A 22,291-nucleotide genomic window follows, 5' to 3' on the forward strand; every position below is an offset into this window, starting at 1 on the left:
ACCTACTGCCTTTTTGAGAACCTTGGGCATTGTCACAGTAGGTGTTTCCAGCCTGAAAATTTATATAAACTAATTAATAAACTAATAAATCCCTAATGACATAGGCATACTTACTTCTAGTGTCCAAGGATGTTCTCTGTCCAGCAGAAAATAGTCCAGAGAGACGTTTTTAAGAGAACCAGGCTTGGAATTTTTATTTGGAGTGTGCAGCGACACCCTGGACATAAAAATGACTTTTTTTTTTTTCTCCCCTGCAGTCAACCTAGCAAAACAAGCAGAAGAAAAAAGTCTCCTGTGTCCTGATGCCCCTTTACAATATTGTAACAAGGGCCATCTTCTGCCAGCCCTTGGCTCCCTGCAGCAGGGAGAGAGGGATCAGCAGCTCCTCTGTATTTTCAGGAAAATTTGAGGTGCATTATACCCCAGAATAAGCACTGCAGACAGTTAAGTGCCTGCAATTCTAATGCAAATTTCTTTTAATTCTAGATTGGTAAAGATCCACATTTTTCTTTTCCAAAAGGCTCAGCAGCTTGTCCAATAAGCCTAATTAAAGATGGTAATGGACATTCCATTCTCAGATTGATTTATTCCTATGCAAAGTGATTTGAACTGGTTAAATGGCACCTGTGCAAAAGGGGTTGAGAAACAAGCAGGGATGGCAGCAGAGAGCTGATGTGGTTTTCTTACTGTCACAAAATAAATGTTAATGGTGCACTGATGGAAAAGCCATTTACTCTTTCCTTTTGTAAAGTTTAACTCACAATGAACTTACAGAGAATCCCAGAATGGTTTGGATTGTAAGGGAACTTAAAGCTCATTTCCCTCCAATCCATGGGACACCTTCCACTGCCCCAGGGTGCTCCAAGCCTGTCCAACCTGGCCTTGGACACTTCAGGGATCCAGGGACAGCCACAGCTTCTCTGGGCACCTGTGCCTCTCTCCAGATACAAGAAACTGCAGTTCTGGGCATAATTGTTATTTATTATTTGTTATTTATCTGGTTCCTTGCCAACCCTCCTGAGGGATGCGTTATTTTGATAAATTCCACGAGTTCTCTTTGCGTTATGTGGAGGATTTTTAAAGAATCCAGCCCTTTGTTTTATGTACCTGAGACTTTTTCCTGATTAAAAGGGGTTGGTACTTCTAGAAACAAAATCCCAGCAAGGCTTTATCATCAATTGGCAAAGCTCTATGGTTGTGTTCTTCCTCTCCATGAAGTCCAATATATGGAGATCCAATTAATATTATAGGAAAGTGAAAGAAGTCTTGAAAGTCTCCTTTAATATTAGGCTTTGAAAAATCCTGCTTCTCTGATTCATTGTGGTTAGGTGAATTTAATGGTCTGTTTAGTCAAAAAAAAAAAAAAAAAGAAAAAAAAGCTAAAGGCTCCAAAAGCCTTTGTAGAATTAAAATTCTTTTTTATGAGTTAAAAACATGCATTGCAGGCACAGCTTCAAGTACTCTTGTGCAAGCTTTTTTCATTGATGAGTTTATACTTTGTTAATGGCACCACTTCAAGCCAGGCACAATGTGTTCCTCAAGGCTCTGATTTTCACCTTCTCTCCTGTACAGTGAAGGATGCAGAGGTGCCCCAAATATTTTAGCAGCTGCAGCCTCTTTCAGGCCATGTGAAAAAGATGTGACTCCTCAAATTCCATATTCATCTTAGAACCACTTATCCCTGTGAGCAAGATGAGAACCCATCCAATATAAGTGACACCCATAATTACCCATTCTTCAGAGAGGATCTTTCCTCCTGATGATGGTAGCTCCAGAAAAATGAAATGTAAAAGATCTGGAGTTCTCTGGGACCATCTGGAAAGAATTCAGGGATGCTGCTGCCCCTAGATCTGAGGTTTAGGATGGAGTATTAGGTGGGACTGTGCTTTAGCACAGAAAAATACGGATTTAGTGGTGGATTGAATTTATGTAGCACATCTCTAGTGTGTTTCTAAAGGACCTCTGGTGTCTTCTGGCCTCTTCCTTCCTCTGCTGGCTCAACCCACAGGACTGCTGTTAAACCATATAAACAGTTTCCAGTCTGTGCTTTAAATCAAGGTGCTAGTGGATCTTGCTGAAGGGAATAAAGCAGCTTTGTGTGCCTGTAGCCCAGCGCAGAAGGGCTGAGCTCTCTGGTTCAGTGGCTTTATTGGTTTTTAAAGAATTATGAATCTAGTTTGAGGTCATTTCTGGAAAAGCACTTTCTCTTGGTCTGAGGTACACGATTAATGGTGAGAGCAACACCAAGTGCATTAAGACATGAAGTGAACCTTGGAGATCTGAAAGAAAAACAGCATCTCCTCAGGCCTGGGGCTTGCTGCTGCTTTCCTGTTAGACATGGTGCAAAAGAATGGTTACCCTCTGAAGGAAAGTGGTATTTGGGAAGTGGAGCTTTTTGGTTAGCAGAGCTCCCAGTGTAACTTTCCTGGAGCTGTACCTCAGTCTCACTTTGGTGCCATAATGAGCCTCATCATCATTATGAAATAAAGCTCCTGAACCTCAGAATTTAAATTTCTGCTTGTTTCTCCATCCCCCTGCATGGGGTCTCTCTGCATCACCCTTCTGCAGATTTGTTTTCCTGCCAGGGCAGAATGCCAGGGCATTTTGTAGCTTGGTATTTTCAATACTTTACAAACCAATTAACCTCTCTCCCCATCTTCTTTTCCTTCCATGTTTTTCAGACCTTTGTCAGACAGAGATTTCCTAATTTGAATTTAGTTCCTAAGTCAAGAAATTGATTTTTTCAGCTCTTTAGATACTCTTAGGTTCATCACCACTGAACGTTATCTCAGTGTAGCTCTCTGCTCCTTCCAGTTTTGTTTGGGTTTTTGGTGGTTTTTTTTTTAAACCAAAGCTGTCAAACTTGCCCAGCAAAGCCAGTGGAGTCTTTATCACATCTAACCTTGTACTGATATTTAAAGAGATCTTGTTAAGTAATTTAAATACTTGCTTGGTGTTTTATTTTTCTCCCTGAAAGTGAGGCCTCATTACATGGGAAAGATAAAAGAGGTGTTCCAGAGCTGTTTGGCTAAAAAAGCTTTAGGTTTTCTTTGCTGCTTTTGGTGGATAAGCCACATTTGCATGCATTAATCTTGGGATGGGCTGTAACATTCATCTTTTAGTGTCAGTGGAAGAAAACTTACTGGAATTTAACCTCTGATTTCTGCTTTTTCCAAATTACAGTCTTCTGCTGAGACTCATTTTCCTGAAGATACAAGGAACAAAGATCCCCAAATAATAACTGTAACATCCAGATATCTAAAACCTTCTGATTTTATGAATTCCCACATCTAGATTGTACAAAACTGAGATGAAATTCCCTTTCCTTTCCATCTCAGGGTGCTGGCCTCCTCCAGCAGTGAGTTAATGAAGCAAATGTGTATCTAAACTAATGCTGGAATTAAATGGATTAATGAAGGGGAGCAGAGATGTGAACAGCAAAACAGAGGAAGTGGGGAGTGGGGGGAGCTGGCAAAGTGTTTGTTAAAATGAAAATAATAACTGAAAACCCCATATTCTGTGTTATTAATAATAACCATGAAATGGTTGGATTCTCTTGCTCTCCTGTGTGAGAGCACACAAATCAGCCACACTCATCCCCTGAACGTCTCTAGTGGGGTTCTCATGGTCTCCTGTGGGTTTTGTTCTGCCTTCTGGTTGGGTGGTTTTTCTCTTACAGTCTTACTTTTTGATTAATATCTGTGCTGCTGGTTTGAAATTTGGCTGAAATGCAGTATTCAAGTTCTCAGGCAATGTCTCCTAGTTTTCTCTGTAAAAAAGAAAAGAAACATTTTCACAAAAATATTTGAGCATTTTATTCCTATTCATAAGAGAGAGGAAACTCTCTCAGACTGAAGAACTTTTCAAGTGAAACTTCATAGACATCAATGCAGATTAAGCTGCCTTGGTCTCAAATAAGAAGTAGAAGGGGGGGGGAAAAGTGCAGAAATGGGTTCAGCTTTAACCATTCAGCTGTGACTTTGAGCTTTTCTCTCCTTTCACATCAATGCTCTGTGCTGCAGGGGATTATTTTCCCGCATGTGACTTGGAGGGAGATAATCACAGACAGGATAGATTAAGGGTACCTGTGGCCATATCTCCCAAAGCTCAGTTCCTTGCTGAAATTGGTGAATATTTCTATCATGCTCCTCCATTCCCACTCTCTCTCTGTGTATATATATATTTGAAAAGAATAAGAGGAAGCTGGCAAAGCTGTATATGAAATGTAAATTCCACTTTTTTTTTTCCTTTATTCCTCTTGTTTGCTCCCCTGCTCAAAGCATCTATCTCATTTTCTTCTCTTGCTTTATTACTTCTTGGGAATTAATTCTTCTTTTGTGATTGAGCAGAGACAAAACAACTCCTTACCTGTTGCATCTTGGGCAGTAAACAGATGTGATGGTGGAGCATCAACTTTATACCAGCTTTGGTCTGGGGAGTTTCACTGATATTGGTCAGGAAAAAAGAAATGTGTAATATAATAATAAAATATCAAATTCATACCCTGTGTAGGATCAATTTAAAGGGCAATCATCTGCCTTTGTGTCATGCAATACATTTATTTGTTTGAGTTTTTGATGGATTAGACTTCCTTATGTTAAAAACCCCAAATAAAACCAACCCAGCCGTCAGACATCATCTGCAGGGCAGTAGGAAAAGCTGTCCTGTGTTGCTCTCAGTAAATTGGCCAGAAAAGTCTGCATTAAAATTCATTATTTAAGAGTTTAAAATCTGCTCTCTTGGAGGCATTTTCCATTTAAAAGCCAGGTTGAGGCCAGGGCTTTGTGGGAAGCCCCAATGCCATGGTGGCATTTGGGTGGGAGAGGTGCAGGTTCTCATCTTTACATCCCTTAGGAATTCTTTTTCATTTCTCTTGGGGAAAAAGAAGTGACTGTCCTGCATTTTCTGGAAAATTCTTGGCTAATGCAGTGCACAGGTCATGTTTTAAGGGTGGATTGGGTGTTTTAAAGATGTGATGGGGGAATCTCTTGGGAGGATCTCTTCCTGTATTGGGGTGGCTATAGGACAGAAATGCCATTTAAATGGAATAAATTTTCTTGTTGGCACTTGAGCATTAATGAGACTTGGGAGGAGGAAAGAGGGTGAGAAGGAAGAGGCTTTTCTGCCATTCTCTTTTTAGTGCACGTTATTAAACGGATACATTTATATATAGACCTATATCTCTCTGTAAATAGATATGTGTGTGTGTGTAGGTAGCTACACATTTTACTGTTTGCCCTAAAAAGTCTCTGGAGTTTTTCAATCCCAAAGTGTCTGACTGTTTAATTTGCCAGCTCTAGAGGTATTCAGCACAGAATGATTTCCTCATGTGTTGCAGTTTTAGTTGTCAGTGTAAGGGGAGGTCAGTGGCTTGGAAATGCTGTTTGTGCCTGCTCTGATGGACTTTGAGCCTCTCCTGTAGTGAGAGGGACCAGGCAGGCTCAGGGCTCATTTTGATGAGGATTTTTAGCACCAAGAGCAGCAATAGGGAGCTATGAAAATCAAAGTAACCTCTTAGGAGAAGTTAAACACTGCCCTGATGTCAATTTTGGTACGTTTGGATGTTGAGAGTATCTTTGTGTTGAATTGTACATTCTTTTAAGTTGCAGAGTAATATTGTCAGCACTTTTTAGGTGGAGTATCTGTTTTGCTGTTTTGTGGCATTTAATGGGCTGTCTATGGTTGGTTTTTGTTGTCTCATTTTTAATTTGTCTTCAGTCTTTTTGTTAGGAGGGAATTGAGGACAGGCTTCATGTTTGTGTCAGATTTTTTGTTCTGTTTATTGGAGTGCTTGCTGGCCTGTTGTCACTTTGCTCCCTGGATGCCTCAGTTCAGGATCTGCTTGAATTTCACTTCTGGGATTTATTTGCTCAGGTGTAGGATCTTGTCCTACCCTGTGATTTTTGAGTAGAGATATGAAGGAGAACAGCACATTCTGTTATAAAAAAAATATTTGAGGAAGACGGTTTTACCATTTGCTGTAGCATCATTGGAAATTCAGCAGCCTGTAAATTTTTGATGAGGAGGGAACTGTTGACAAATTGCTGCAGGTGACCCTTGGAACCTGGGCAGCCAGCATGGATCAGCATTCCTGGGGATCCATGTGGGATGTGGGTGTTAATTCCAGCTGGACACCAGGGAGGCACAGATCAACTTTGTTCTGGCCAAGGAATATCAAAGGGGAATTATGTATGCAGGGGAAAGTGAGGAGTTTTTATTGGGGCAGCAGTGCAGGATGAAAGAGGCTTTTGAAGCTGTGATTTGTAGTGGATGGCAGGAAGGTGCTTGCACAGAAATGCTGATTTTTGTGCCTCACCAGGGACAGCTCTCAGTGTGCTGGTCAAAGCTCCAGACTGAGGAATGAGGAATGGGGCATGAAGGTACCCTGGGCTGGTGCCAGCAGGAAAGGGGGGATCCTGCCCCTGCCAGGTGATTTCCCACCTGCAGAGCTGCCCCAGCCCTGGCCCAGCCCAGGGAGGAGCTGGAGCTGCTCAGAGAGCCCAGAGGGGGCTCCAGGATGATGCCAGGGATGGAGCAGCTCTGCTGGGAGGAAAGGCTGGCACAGCTGGGATTGTTCACCTGCACAGGAGAAGCTTTGGGCCGAGCTCAGGGTGGCCCTGCAGGGCCTGAAGGAGCCCCAGGAAACCTGGAGAGAGACAATTGACAGGGGATGGAGTGATGGGATACAGGGAATGGCTTCAAACTGAAGAAGGGTAGGTTTATATGGGATATTAGGAAGGGATTCTTGGCTGTGAGGGTGGGCAGGCCCTGGCACAGCTGTGGCTGCCCTGGATCCCTGGCAGTGCCCAAGGCCAGGCTGGACACTGGGGCTGGGAGCACCTGGGACAGTGGGAGGTGTCCCTGCCATGGCAGGAGGTGAAATGTGATGATCTCCAAGGTCCCTTCCAACCCAAACCATTCTGATTCCAATGGTCACCCTTCTTTTCAGGCACTAAGAATTGACCCAGCGTTGAATTCTCCTCCACCCCAAGGCTCCTGTGCTCCTGGCAGCGCTGGAGAGTTTGGAACACAAATGCAGACATGGGAGTCATTCCTCTTAATAAAAATCAGGTCTCACCTTTTCCCCCACTGCAGCTGCACAAGCCAGAGGTCACCCAACTTCACAGTTGATTTTTTTAAAAATTCCAACAGCTCTGATTTGTTTATCATCATTCTCCAGCCCTACATTATTTTGAAGTGATTTGTGACATGCTGTCATGTGGGTTCACAGAATTCCTGACCTCTGGCAGTACCTGCCTTGGGATGCCTGGTTGAAGGTGTTGACCCATAAATGTTATCAAAAGGGTGTCTGGAATTGGTAGGTCACAGGGGAAAAGCCTCAGGCACAAAAATTACAACAACAGGGGCCTGAAAATAACAGGAAATACTTGATTTTTTGACAGGTCACTCTTCTGGGAAAAAAAATACTTTTAGTCTTGATTATTAGTTTAAAATATTGTTACTCTAAGAAAGGAAGAATTAATGGGCAGAGCACAGGTCATGTCATCAAGGGTGCATTGCAGTTTTTATATTTTTGTGTTCATCAGCATGGGTTTAAATGCACAAGTTTGTGCTGTCACTGGTTGGGAAGGCATTTAACAATTACTGAATTACTGAGTAATAAATGGAAATATTTCAAGTAGCAGCTGAAGTTGGCTTTTGGCACTGAGTGGTGAATATGATTATCTAGTTTTCAATTTTATTAACACTTGTACAGAGTCTCAAGCTCTTCTTTGTGCTAAATATGCAAAATTCTGGGTTGCCACAGGTAAAGAATTCTTCCTGCAAGTATTTGGTTTTTAACATCCTTCTCTCCTGTATGTTTGGGAAGTACAATTTTGGCACTGAAGGAAGGTTTTGGTTGGAGCCTGGGAGTGAGTTTGATGTTAAACACAAAGTCTGTGTGCAGATGAGATAAAGCAGATTTCCACAGCAGTTCAATGTGTGGATGTCTCGCTAAGTAATGCAGAAGAGGGCAATATAATTCTGATTTAATTTAATAGCTGCATGAAAAATTAATCTGCTCTAGCACTGGAACACCTTCACTGCACCAACACCAAAAACAGTTTCCATGAAGTCCTCGTCTGTGGGGGTGTTCGCAGGGGTCCCAGGACGGGGGAAGAGATGGGAATCTTGACTCCATGTTTCAGAAGGCTGATTTATTATTTTATGATATACATTATATTAAAAGAAAATGATATATTAAAACTATACTAAAGAATAGAAGGAAGGATTTCATCAGAAGGCTTGAAAGGAATGATAATAAAATCTTGTGACTGAGCAGAATCCCAACACAGCTGGACCTGTGATTGGCCATCAAGTAGAAACAACTCACTTGGACCAATCAAAGTTGCATCCCACAGCAGCAGATAATTATTGTTTTTCTTTTCTTCTGAGGCTTCTCAGGAGGAGAAATCCTGTCAAAAGGAGTTTTCATAAAATACGTCTGTGACACACGTGGCGTGAGATTTGGTCACTGTGGTGGGAATTGGTCTTCAGTGTTTGCTGGGTTTTGAGTTGCTGTTGCTTCAGACTTACTAATTTAAAATTGCATCTCATCACTGATAAAATGGCAAGAGTTTAAAGAGAGTCCAGTGAACATTTCCCAGAAAACTTGGGGAGAATGCAGAGCTGGTTCTTGGGTGAGGTGTTCCCATGGGTGTGCCAGGATTGATGGAGCTGAGCTGTCTCCACAGGTGCTGCAGAGCAAAAACCTCTGGCAGGATGTGAAGAGGCTGATGGGCTTAAAACAGAGCAGGATTCCTGAGGACTTTAAGATAAATAGCACTCCTTAAATTTTTTTTTTCTTGCTACCGTGCTGCTTTTGTTGAGGTGGATTAGCTCCCTGTGTAAAGGCTGAGCTGAGCTAAAGGTGTTTTAGTGATTAGTGGGATGGCAGAGCTGCAGGAGGGAGCTGAGCAAACCCTGCTGGTGTGTGCAGGGGCTGGGCTGTCGTGAGGAATCAGAGCTAAAAAGCAGAAATGTTCTGTGGCACTGGCTGTGGGCAGAGTGGCCGTTCAATCACTACAAATGTTCTTTGCTGCACTGGGAGAAGGAGGGACTGGAATGAGTTCCAGGGCCAGGGAGGGCGTTCTGCAGAGCAGAACCACCTGTGTGAGCTGGGTTCCAGGGAGCTTTGGATCAAGTGCAGAGGATGGATGGGCTGGGGAGGCAGGGGACCGTGCCTCAGAGCCCATAAATGCAGCCAGACAGGAGAAGCTGTAATAAAACTCTCCACAGAACAGTTGCTGCTTCTTCCACATTAAGCTGTTGTAAATTAATTTTGTATAAAATGATGCTTTTAACTAGGCCTCTGCTAATGGCACACTGGAGAGAGCTTTAACCCTGCTTGGGAATGGAGAAGATTCTGTGGATGTTCCTGGCTGATTCTGTGCTTGCAGCTTGGCCAGGGGGGTTTGGCTGCTGCCAGTGCCCCTGCAGGGACAGGAGGCTGAGGAAGAGCCAGGGGCTCCCTGGCCAGCAGCTCCCTAATGAGTGCTGCTGCCCTGCAACTGGGATCTAATGAGACCCCACAGGAGCTGGAGCAATCCCATTTCTCCTTGGAGCACCATTTTAAACGTACCTAACTTACTTAACTTACTTAAATTTATCTCAGGAGCCGGGCACAGCATTGCTCAGCAGGTTCTGTAACTCTGTTCTTTGTCTTGCTGCTGTGGCTTTTAACTGGTCAATCCTTTTTTATTTACAGCCTTGCAGGTGTAGTGGATGCATTTGTGTTCCTTTCAGAAGCTGCTGCCTCTGTGCTGGCCAATATTGCCTCTGTGTTCTGTTTTCCAAGGCCTTTCCAATCTCTCCCATGCATTTACTCTGATCTCTTACTCTCTAGATCTGCCTGGTGGATGGTGTCAAATTGAATTAACTCTTTCCTTCAACTGGCAAAAATCCCTGCTACACTCTGAAACTGGTACCATCTCTGCTTCAGTGCAGCAGATGACAGATACCAGTTTGATTTTTGTAAATAATTGCTGGTCAGCTGTGCCACTGGACAGTCCAGCCTTGCCTGGGTATTTGCAGGTACCTTTAGCACTTTTGAGTTGGATTCATCTCAACACAGATCCAAGTGAGCTGGGCTGTGTTGGCATTGAAGCAAAATCTGGGATTCCCTGGTGTTAAAGATCACCTTGGTAAATCAGGTCCAAATGGAGAACTACCACAGGGGTTCACTTCTCTTTCCTTTGGGTTTTCAAAAGCCTGTGACTGTAGCATTTTTCTAATTATTTTTTAATTGACCGTGGAGAGGTAAATGTGGAGTTCCCATGCAAAACTGGAATATTTTCATCGTGGCACTGGTGCCTTCAGGCTTGGATAGGGACAGTGGGAGGCAGAGGTTGGACTCAGTGATGAGGAAATTCCAGCTCAGCTGTTTCCTCATGGAAGCCTGGTGGATTGTGTCACTTCTACAACTGCTGATTTCATTCTGAGGATAATCAGAAATGGATTGTGGAGTGTTCAGCACCTCATCTTTTCACGCTATGCTGTGGAGATGACTTCAGCGTTAACTGGAGGATAAATCTCATATTTTACCCAGATGAGGCCCTGGCACAGCTGTGGCTGCCCCTGGATCCCTGGAATGTCCAGGCCAGGCTGGACACTGGGGCTGGGAGCAGTGGGAGGTGTCCCTGCCATGGCAAGGTGGGAATGGGATGATCTTTAAGGTCCTTTCCAACCCAAATAATTCCATGATTTTATGAGATTTTAGTAATTCCCCGCCTTAGCAAAGGTCTGCTGACCTCTAGTGTCAGGACATCACTTGATTTTCTGTGCTGAGCTTTGTGATCAATACAGAAAAATAATAATAATAATAAGTTCTGGGTCTCCACAGCTCTCCTGAGTTCCAGGAATTTCTGATTCATTTAGACTCAATGACTCTACAAATTCCTCCTGCTCAAACTCCAAGTTTAAAATGAACTTGCCAGCCAGCTCTGACAAGTTCCAGTTCTATATATATATAGAAATAAAAATTCCCCCTTTAGGGAACTACTTCTTTTTTATGTTTGACTCTGTATAGTAAAAATTAAGGTCACTGAGTAAAATTACTGACTCTTGAACCTTTCCCAAACTTTTTATTTCTTTCAGACATTCTTGGGCATCACTTGCCATGCTATATGATCTGAAAGTTCAAAGGTCTGGAAGGTTAATTTTAAAGGAAAAAAAAAAGCTGATTTTTTTTTATATGTGTGTGCTCCTATCCTACTTAATCTGTTTGGCTGGTAGTTTTGTTTGGGTTTTAGTTTTTTTCTGGATAACTGATTGTTTCCATCAAGAAAATGGTTGGAGCAACTCATGAGAATTGACTTTTCTCTGAAAGTTGAAGAAATTAATCATAAAGAAAGGTAATCTGTTAATTTTTCCTGGTGCTTTTCTCACCACTTCCCAGCTTTGCTTTTTTATTGCCTTGAAATAACTTGGGCTTCTGAGGACAGAGCACTGCCTAATAATAGGAAGCTTTCTGATTTAAAAATAAAGTTCTATTTCCTTTTGCATATTATGTGGCTATTACTTTGTTTCCTTACAGTCTTTTCCAACCACATCAGGTGCTTTTTGTCTTTATTCTTCCTGGCCTTTACATACAAAGTGCTGAATTTTGGAGGAGCTGGTTTAAATCCTATTTCCAAAACCCCCCAGATAATGATGTGGATCTGCCCCCTCTGCTTCTGTAAAGGGGGACAGAAAATGACTCTTAATATTAAGAGAAATTTTATAATAATTGATACTTTATTAATATTGACATTTTAATACGGATATTTTACAAATTAAATTTTAATGCAGTATTAAAATGGGACATTTTGAACACAAAATCCAGAGGCAAGGGGCTGAACCTGAGGAGCAGCTGGGGCTGTGGAGGAGCTGTGAAGGTGACAGAGATGCTCAATGCTGTCCTTGGGTTTTGGATCCCTTCATTGGCAGTGGGTTTCTTTGATGCAGGCTGTTTCCATGTCAGAAATAATTGGAATATGTACATTACCAAAAGCAGCTCACCGCAGCCTTTCTAATACAACATTTGGGGATTTTAACATCTTCATTTTTAGATCATGGGGGTAAGAAATAAAAGGTTACAGTGAGGCTGAGCTGCTGTGGTGCTCAGAATTTGATTTTTTTTTTTCTTTTTCCCTTTTTGGAGCAGTGTCCAAGGCAGAATCTTTCTCCAGTGCCAGGCATTGACCAAGGCTCTGTAAACAGCCTGATCCCATTGACTTGGCCAGGGGCAGCTCTGCTTTGCAGCCCTCCATGTTCCCCTCTGCAGAGTAAAAAACTTCTTTGGGCTCCTCTTCTTGAGAGGAGAGCAAGGAGCTGAGGAGGAACTTGAATAGATTCATACTTTGGGAGTACATCCGGGTTTGCATCTTTGCAAAGAACAGATATTATTGATGCATTTATGTGACTTAGAGCTGGAAATTTGAGCACTCCTAAGTTGTGGTGCTTTTAAAATGAAGCAGTGGTATTCAGGAATAGATCCTAGATTAGCAAAACCTCACAGAACACGGGGAAAATGAAGTGTTTAAAGCAATTTAAGTCTTACAGTGTTGGCTGTTAGCTACTATTCTCTTCTTAGATATTAAAATTTATTAAAATATAATGCAGCCAGAGGTTGAAATGTATTTTTATGATTTTATACTCACATACAAAGCTATCAATTTTTCAATTTTTTTTTTAACTTCTACCAAAGCAGTTTTTTCCTGGCCTGAAATGGATCTATCACGTTCTGCTTTGCCCAGAGCACTTGGAGAACAAAACCAAATTAATTTAGCTTCTCCATTTCTTTTCCCTTGCAAGACTGCAAGAAAGCTGACACACAAGAGTGACCTACTTTAATATTGATGCTTCCCCTCGTCCCCTCTCTCTGCTCTGGGCAGCTGTGGAATTCCTGGGTCCCAGGGGCTGGGATGGTCATAAATGTTACCCATGGGTAACATTCCCTTGGGAAGGCTCTGTGGGTGCCCCTTGGAAGCACAGGGTGAGGAATGGCCAATCCAAGTTTACAGCTTCAACAAGAAGTTTTTTTATGTTGTTTGGTTGACTTTTTGTTGTTTCAGTTTGCCCTTTTTCGTGGGGTTTTGTGTTGTTTTGATTCTGTTAGGTTGGGATTTTTCTTGTGGGTTTGCTTTGCCAAGGAAAGAAAAAAAAAACAAAACCAAAAACCAAACAGAAAAGGAGAAAAGTAAAACCTTGAATTGCAGATCTGCTACAGAACAGGTTTCTTTGTGACCTCACTTCTTACTTGGCTGAAAGAGAAGTTTTCACAATGCTCTGAGGCACAGGGTGTGTCCTGTGCAGGGCTAAGAGTTGGATTTAGGATCTTTGTGGGTCCCTTCCAACTCAGGATATTCTGTGAAGAGCTAACTTTTTGCCAAAACACTGTTCTGAGGTTTTTACCATGCAAAATGAACAGAATTTATTGTACTCCCATCACTCCTTTTGGAAGCCAATAACATTTCAGTTGTGTATCACCAACGTTTTTCCATCTGAGTGCTGTTAGAACCTGGGTGGGGCTCCTAAAATTGTACCCAGGAGGTGCCCTGGGGTGGGATATTCCCATTTGAGGCGCCTGGGAATTGCTGCATCCCTGCTGTGAGCCTTCCTCTGTGCCAGCTTTGCTGGGGGATCAACACCTGGTATTTGACAGAGATGTGAGGGCCTGGATTGGCTTATTTCCTGGTTTAGAAGCACATGGGGAAAATGAGAAAGCAAGAACTTGAGCACTGGATGGAGGATGCCACTGCCAGCTCTGTGTGAATCCCACAGGAGCCAGGGATGGCAGGATGAGGAAAAAATACTCCCCTTGTTGTGGCCTTCTCATTGTCTGGAAAAATCCCTTTGCCCAGGATTTTCTCCTGGGAAGCTGAGAAGCCTCAGAGAAAAAGGAAAACAATAATTGTCTGATTTGCTTCTCCTGGGTTTTGCTGCTTTGGAATGTGTTTGGAGATTGTTTACCCACAGGTGATTGTTCCATTGGGTTCTGGTGTGAGTTTTTTTGACTCAATGGCCAATTGGGGCCAAGCTGTGTCAGGACTCTGGAAAGAGCCATGAGTTTTCATTATTATCTTTTTAGCCTTCTGTAAGTATCCTTTCTGTATTCTTTAGTATAGTTTAGTGTAGTATTCTTTAATATAACATAGTATCATAAAATAATCAATTAGCCTGCTGAGAACGCGGAGTCAGATTCATCATTCCTCCCTGCCACAGGGGTGCACACAAATACAATACCTTGTGGCAAAGGGTGATGTGCTTTGGAGGAGAGAAAATTCTCCTAGCTAATCACAAGCTGGGGATGGATCAGAGAGCAGACCCTCTGTTTGAATTCTTTTTCTGGGGAGCTTAGCTACAAATTCAAACACTTGTTCTACAGCAGTATCAAATCCTTCATTCTAATGTTAAAGAAAAAAAAGAAAAAGGTAGTTCACATGGAAACATCAAGTTCAGACAGCTCAGATTTGGCTCCTCAGAGTTAGTAGTTGCTTTCTTGACCTTAATATGGCCATGCAGTGATCTGTAGGGTAATTCCAGAAGGAATCATTGAGTCTGGGCTGTGTCCTGCCTGTCTGCCCTTCCTCTGAAGAAAAAGGATGCTGTGGAAGTGACATCCAGAAAATACATAGGCCAGAGTTGTCCTGCATCTAAAGAAAAATTACTGTAAAGCTACTCTAGGAAAAAAAATACAAGTGAAATAATGTTATAGGTTGGTAAGGCTGGGCACAGGGTTTATCATCTGGCCAGTGACAGAGGTAGAAATTGCAGTAAATTGGTTCATTGCACTTGGTGCAGAAGCCCAAAGAGGAATTAAATCTAAAAAAGCCACCAGTGAGCACCTCACACTCCAGTACATCAAAAAAACGGATGGGTTGGACATGGCTTTAATTAAATCAGTCACAGGTTTGTGTTGCTGCCAGCCTGGCTGGCACAAGGCAAGTGCAGCACAAGCTGCTCCTCCCAGGTGTGTTCAGCTGCTGAACTGTCTGTGTTTGCACCTCATCTACTCCCTTCCTTTAGATCCACTGTATCTCACAAATAAATCAGTGCTGGAGCTTGGGGGGAACTGCAGAATCAACTTTGCTGTCAGCTCTGCTCCTGCTGGAGAATAAAACTTCCAGCACCTCATGTACATGAAAAAATGTGAAATATGGATGCGCCCTTCTGTTGGGGGATTAAGACCTGGAAAAAAAAGGAACATTAAAGGATATGTCAACTTTGTATTTATTTAAAAGTGCATTATCAAGGAAGCCAATTCCCAAGGACCATCAAGGGATTCAATTTTATGTCTGTTCTTTTAACAGGTTAAACCTTGCCACCTGAAAGTCTCAAACACACAGTTCCTGTGAGACAGCCAGAATTACTGAATCCAGGAGACTGAAGATGCTGCTGCTGCTGTGGGAGCAGCTGTTCCTGGTGTCATTTGTTGGCTGCCTTGCAGGTAACAACAATCTCTAATTTCTCTTTTAGAACTGTGCATGAGTTCCCAGATTCAAGGTTTCGGCTGCACTTGTGGAGGAGAACCCAGAGGCTTTGAAATGCACCAGTTATGTAGAGGTTTAGGAACTGAGCATGCAATAGACATGTTAATGGAAAATATTAAAAGGGAGTGAATGAAAAGAGCCTTTGCCACGTAGGGATGTGCTTCCCAAGCAGGCAGAAGATACTGGAATACATTAAGGATGCTGTTGGTAGGTGTGCTGATGGAAGAGCTGCAATGTGTGGTAGTCTTCAGCTGGACACTGCAGATTCTTGCTGAGGCTGATTGCTGCAGCTTTTCCCAAAACCCTGCTTTAGGATGGGGCTTATATTCCTGAGGAGCAGCCCTGGGTTGTTGCTGAACTGCTGGATTGGTGCAGAGATTGGCTTTTCTTGCTGTGCCAGGCAACTCTGGGAGTTTGGAGCTGTGCTGCTGCTGAGCTCTCCTCTCTGCTCTGGGCTGCTGAGCTCTCCTCTCTGCTCTGGGCTGCTGAGCTCTCCTCTCTGCTCTGGGCTGCTGAGCTCTCCTCTCCTCTGTGCTGCTGAGCTCTCCTCTGGGCTGCTGAGCTCTCCTCTCTGCTCTCATACCAGCCCTGCAGAGTCATTTTCCTTTCCCCTCTGGAGCTCAGTGCTCACTCCCAGCAGCACAGGGCTCACTGTGATGATCTCTCTGCTCAGCTTCTCCTGCTCCAGCCTCCCCTGTGGTGCCAGGGGTGTGAGGGGAGAGGAGCAGCTCCTGCCCTGTCCTCAGGGCTTGGCTCTGGTGAATTGTGTGCCCCTGGCTTTGCCAGGCCTGCCAGGAGCAGGGCAGTGCCCAGGTGCCCCCTGTGCGTCCTCTGCAGGATGGGCAGCACAGCTCTGGGAGCAGGGCAGTGCCTGCACTTGGTGGAGCATGGAAATCGAGTGGTTTATCCCCAGAATCTGCTGTGGATAGATGGGTTTGCTTTCCAAGAGCTCCATTGCAGGAGGGAAATGCTGTGGCTGCCCTGGGCTGTCCCAGGCTGGGATCTCCTCCCGATCCTGTGCTGTGCCAGCCTCTCCTTCCATCCCCTTCCATCCCTTATGTGTGCTCAGCAGGGTTGGAGTCCTGCACACAGCTCCAGGGTAGATGGGTTTAGCTTTTCATGGAGGCTCAGAGGGCCAGGATTTGTTTTTGGCTTAGTCAGGAACTTTAAAGAAGGGGAAGTGACATTGGTAAAGCAGTGTTCCTCCTCCCAGCCCTTCTCTGCACCTATTTCAGGTGACATTGCCAAATGTCAGTTTAGGGGCCATGGGGAGTTGGTAAATTGGAGAGCCAGCAAGAAATCAAGTGAAAAGCTGATTTTCCTGTTTCCAAAAGCCAGCTGGCACGCTTGGGAGCCTGGAGCACCATCAAGGATGCACATCCCAGATGTAATGTTGGATTGGTGTAACTGGGGAGTCCCTGTCAGCACCTGCAGAGACAGGAGTTGAGCCAGATGCAGTTCAAGGAACTGAGCATTTCCAGCTGCCTGACCCGTCTCCCTCAAAACTCTGCAGAAGGGCTCAATCCTGACATAAAAACCTGTTATTTGGGCTTGTGTTCATGCTCACATGACCTGTTGGCTTCAGTTGCATGAATCTCTTCAGTGGACCTTTGGAGCAGCAGGCTGCTAAAATCCACTTGGGAATCCTGGAGCTGAATTGATTCCAAAACAGGTTTTAGTAAGAGCACTCTGTGAATGTGGAAATAAGTTGTCAAACAATTTGGAGAAATTTGTTTTAACCTCTTACTAAGACAGATCAGCAGGTATTCTGCCTGCCCATAGAAAACCATTTTTCTTGTGCTTTGCCTATAAGCAAAAAGACAGTTCTTGAAAGAGCTGTGTGCAGTTCAGTGTTATGAAATAACATCACAGCTGCAGAAAAGGAGATGATGCTGATCTTGGCTTATGAACCCTGACACTGTCTGTCTTTGCAGATAATGTATTTCAAACTAGGTCCCTTATTGCAGTGTCCTATATTGAATTGCTTTTCCTTTATCTGTTGTGAATCTTCATAGTTCATCAAAGAGGAGAGAATGTGAGAAGATCTAATGGAAAAAAAAACCAGTGGCCCTTGGGTTTTTGTTTATTGAAGTATGATTATATCTGTATGACTAATGATCCCATGGTTTTTTGTTGGTTTTTTTTTTTTTTTGTCCATTTACCTTGGGGAGCAAAAAGGTGATTACTGAGTATTAAATATATATATATATATACACACATATATATATACATATATACATATATATACATATACATATATATATATATATATATATATATATATATATATATATATATATATATATATATATATATGTGGGGTTTCCAAATGTCTGCCTTGTTAGAAGAGGCATTTCAAAACACACACTTTAGCATTATTATCTTTAAATTACTCTGAAGACCAACTTCAAAGATAAAAATGAGTAAAATATGCAGAACAGCATCAACAATGAAAGTAGCAAACTGAGCTGTGCTAAGTAATGAATTAATTCCAGGTGTAACTTCTTGCAACTTGTGATTCTTGTAGGGCTTTTACCCCTACTGGATGTGCTGATTGCACTTGGTCTTTGGGGAACTGGGGTACAATTCCTGCCTGGAATATGTGAGGAGGAATTTGATGAGCAATTTGATGCATTTGTGAGCGCCCACCACGTGTGTGTGTGAAAACCTCCGTGCAGTTTGTGAGGCAGCTGCATTTTCTGGCCACTTTTGTGCATTTTGGCTTCATTTTCCTGCTCCTGGAGAGCAGGAGAAGGCGCCAAGGGCAGTGCTTGGGCTGCTCCAGCCCTGCAGAGAGCACAGGCTCTGCTTTCTTCACTGCCTCACCGTTCTCTCTGCTGAAACCAGCTGCTCTCCTCCCCAGAAATGGATGTTCCTAAATCTTCCGAGATTTAACAGAAAAACAACTTCTGAAGGGTGGTTGATGGGGAAGGAAAGCTGTGAATAAAGAGAGAGCTCAGAGAAATGAAACAAGGAGGACTCTGTGTGTAAGTGCACACCATTTTTCTCCTTCAGGAGATGAAGGGGGCACATTTCAAACGCCGTGTCCAGGGTGAGACTGGAGACGCCACTTGGATTAACTTTCTCTCCTGAAATTCTGACTCCTTGCCATCACAAACTCTGTGTCCTAACACTGGCTTTGCTGCACTTTATTTAAATAGAGAAAACAAAAAATAATTATTAAATCTTTTCCTCCAGCCATTGCAAGCCTTGGCAAAAAAAAACCCCAAAAACAAAAAACAAAACTACGACCAACCAAAACCACAAAGCCACAAAAAAAACCCCAGCCAATGCTCTACTGTAATATATAGAAGTTATTTGGATATTGAAGCCTGGTTCCTCTTCTGTCACTTTATACTAAAATTTGCCAATAGGGAGATTTTTCTTCTAATTCCTTATACAGCAGTCCATTTGAGTTAAAAACTAGATCATATTCTGTGTATTTCTTTATGTCAATTCAGGTATTTTTATTGCTTTCATTTTCATTTTTTCATTTTGTTGTTTCAGTCTAATACAGAAATAAACTGTTAAGCCCTCAGGCACAGCAATGTCATGTATCAGATTCACAGTTCTCTTTTTGAGTATCAAGTTTAGGAGACTTATGAAATTGGAAATCATGATTCTTTCTTTATTTTCCAAAGAGCATGAAAACAAACCTTCTTTGTTTTTACTGCTCGGATGTTGGGATTAAATCATGCCACAAGGAGAGCAGAAATATCCCCTTCACATTTAGTCTTTGGTGGGGAGTTTCTTTATGGGTAAAAGTCCATTTGTAAGGACAAAAAAAAATAAATAACATCATTTACTACTCTTGTTCAAATTCAGTTTTCATTAAGAGTTACAGCCTTCAGCCAGAGCCAGCCTGGCTTTTGATGCATAATGCTTTTGCATATTAATAGTAATCTCCTTTTTGTGCATTATACATGCCCAGCCATCATGTTCAAGTGCAGCTATGCCAGTGGTGACTGTCAGAATTGTTTAGCTGGGATGGTTTGTGCAGCACTCCCAGCGTTCATTGCACTGCCAGAAAGTTTGGGTTCAGTTAGTTACAAAATGAGAAACTGGCCTTGAGAGTTCTGCTTTTTTTCTGAAGTGTTTGGGGAGCAAAAAGGCGATTAATGAGCATTAAAAAAATAAATTATATATATTAATATATGTATGTATATATTCAACATGTCTGCCTTGTTCAAAATTCCAAAACACAAACTTTAGCATTATTATTTTTAAATTACTCTGAAGAGCAACTTCAAAGATGAGTAAAATATGCAGAACAACACAAAAACACGAACAGCGAAAGTGCCAAACTAAGCTGGGCTGAAGTCATGAATTAATTCCAGGTGTAACTTCCTGCAGTTTTTGATTCTTGCAGAGCCTTCACCTCTTGCTGTGGCCCAGGGTAAATCTCACCTTCCTCTGCAGCTCCTTTATTCCTCCTGTAGCAGCCTTGGGCACTCATGGATGGGCTGACCACATTCAATCCATTCACTTGGAATTAGGTGAGGTGAAAAAGGTCTCCTTCATGAGGATCTGTGTTTTCTGGTCAGCTAAATATAAACTTGGAGCTGGATATGAATTCAAGCCCAAAGCCCACGGAAAGACCTTTGTTGGCGTCCCGGCCTTTCTCCAAGTTCATGGATTTCCAGTAGTCTGGGTTTCCATGCTGCGTGTGCTCTCACCAGTTACAGCATTGAATTCCACAAGTGCAGGAAATGCTCTTATATCCAAATTCTTTTTGGAAGAGACCTTTAATAGCTTTTGAAGAGTCTCCTTGGTCTCTGCTTTGTCTTGCCAGCTGAGGGAAGCCTCCTCTTGAGGAGCAGCTCCCTGGTGCTGCAGATACTGTCTAACCTTAAAGCTGAATCCTCACCTTCACGCAATCAATGCCTCATTTTAACGAGGCAAATGCTGCCTTTATCTTCATTAATTAAGCTCATTGCAGATTTGATGACATTTGAATGGGAGAATTTTGGCTAGTGGCAATTCTGATTTTCACATAAATTACCAAGAAGGAATTTCCAAGCATTTTATCCTGCAGTAAAAGTCTGTTACTGCAAATATTACTGAGCACGAAGGCTTCACATTTGTACTTCTGCAGTTCTTCTGCCTACTGCAGTTTGAAGTGCAGTACAATAGAGCAAATAATTCCAATATATTTATTGTAAAAGGTTATGGAGCTTGGGCACATTGGATAGTAATCCCTACTGGAATACTTACTCCAGTCCACAAATAAATATTGATTTAACGGGAATTGTGGTAAATCCCAATGCTTTAGGACTTCTGTTTGCTGCAGTTTTTGGTAAATAGATCATAGCCTGGTATTTTGTTTATGGCTAATTATTTGCTGTGTGACTTCAGCCTTTTTTTCCCAGACACCTTGGAAAAAGTGACTTTTGAAGATTCCCAGCTTGCCTGCCTTGTGACAAGGACAGCACAGGAGCCTCTCCATGGGTGTTATTTTAAGTTTTAGTGTGGAATAACACAGAAGTGTGGTCCTGAAAGTTGTTGGAAGACTTCTTTGCTTCCATCCTTTCCACCCCTTAACTTGGGAAGCTCAGGACACCATGGAGTTAAAAAAAAAAAAAACAGATTAAAGAGAGAGACTGACAGTTGACAAACAGGGGAGGTACACTGGGTTGAAATCTAAAGCAGAATAATTTGGCAGATGTTCAGCAAAACAGCAGAACTGAGAATAATTCAGTTTGTATTTAAAAAAAGCTCTTCAGTAGAAACTGTTCTGATTTTTCTTGTTGTTCTTAATGATGATGTTCAAAATGAATGCTTTAGGTTTTTAATTTTTGGTGATTTTAAATATGTGGCTGCCAGTGCCTTGGACAAAAGCTTTATTTGTGCCATAATTAACCTCTCAGTTTTTTGTGTAATAACAAATGTGTTAATAGTAGCCTTTAACTCCTCCAATACAGGATGTACATATCAGCAGTGAGATTTCAGGGATCAGTATTTATCAGGGATTAAAACACAATTTACACACTGTTTTTTCAGTAACAAAATAACCCAACATTGTAGAGTCTAAAGCTTAACCTCAACCATATTTACTAAACGTGTTTGAAAACCTAAGCGAATAAAAGCTCATTTATATTCCTGTCTGATTAGCACAATCAGAACTTATTGATGCTAAAACGAGCCAAATTTCCATAACTATAAACAGAATATTAAAATACAGTTGACTAGCAGAGCATGATGCCTTTCCCCTCCTTGGATGGAACATGGAGTTACGACTTTCTTGGTGGCTTTTTAGGGGTCTTTCAAGAAAATCAAAGGCATTTCAAAGCCAGGCCTTTGGGCAGGGAAGCTGAACTTTTTCCAGGCAAGTTTTGCTGCCCTGGAATAGAAAGCAGATGATGAAGTGTAGGTAAATGTGTTTGTGCTTGGCTGTCTTTAATTTCTGCATAGTTGGGGGTCAGATGTTCGGGAGCATTTGAATGTAGAAACCACTTTTTTTTTGAAGCAGCCACTACAAGGATTTGTAGTATTTTACTCAGTAGGTGGGGCCAGAAAACCTTATTGGAGAGGGGGAGATACAGAGTGACTTTGAGCAGTAATGTAAATTAAGGAATTCCGTTCTGAAGCCAACTGTGGTGTAAAATGAGAATGGCAGAATGGTTTGGGTTGGAAGAGACCTTAAAGAACACCCAGTTCCACCTCCTTTCACAGGCAGGGACACAGAAACATGGAATAATAGCGCAATAAAGGAGTTTTGAGGAGACCTGGGTTTGGTTGTGATGGCTGTGAGTTTGTGCAGGTGACTCAAGTTTCCATTTAAATTGCCAGGAAAAAGCCCAGTGATGCTTTGGAAGTTT

At 42.4% G+C, this 22,291-nt stretch overlaps 1 protein-coding gene across 1 annotated transcript in view; it reads left to right on the plus strand.

Moving 5' to 3' along the window:
• CNTN3 (contactin 3) overlaps positions 1–22,291 on the plus strand; it is a 104,342-nt gene that overhangs the window by 8,859 nt on the left and 73,192 nt on the right. The window contains exon 2 of the mRNA XM_066557785.1: positions 15,294–15,430. Coding sequence (XP_066413882.1) covers positions 15,373–15,430 — 58 coding nt within the window. The 5' untranslated portion in view covers positions 15,294–15,372. The remainder of the gene's footprint in view (positions 1–15,293; positions 15,431–22,291) is intronic.

The sequence above is a fragment of the Molothrus aeneus genome, chromosome 12, assembly GCF_037042795.1.
Source record: "Molothrus aeneus isolate 106 chromosome 12, BPBGC_Maene_1.0, whole genome shotgun sequence".
In the NCBI taxonomy this organism is placed as follows: Eukaryota; Metazoa; Chordata; class Aves; order Passeriformes; family Icteridae; genus Molothrus; species Molothrus aeneus.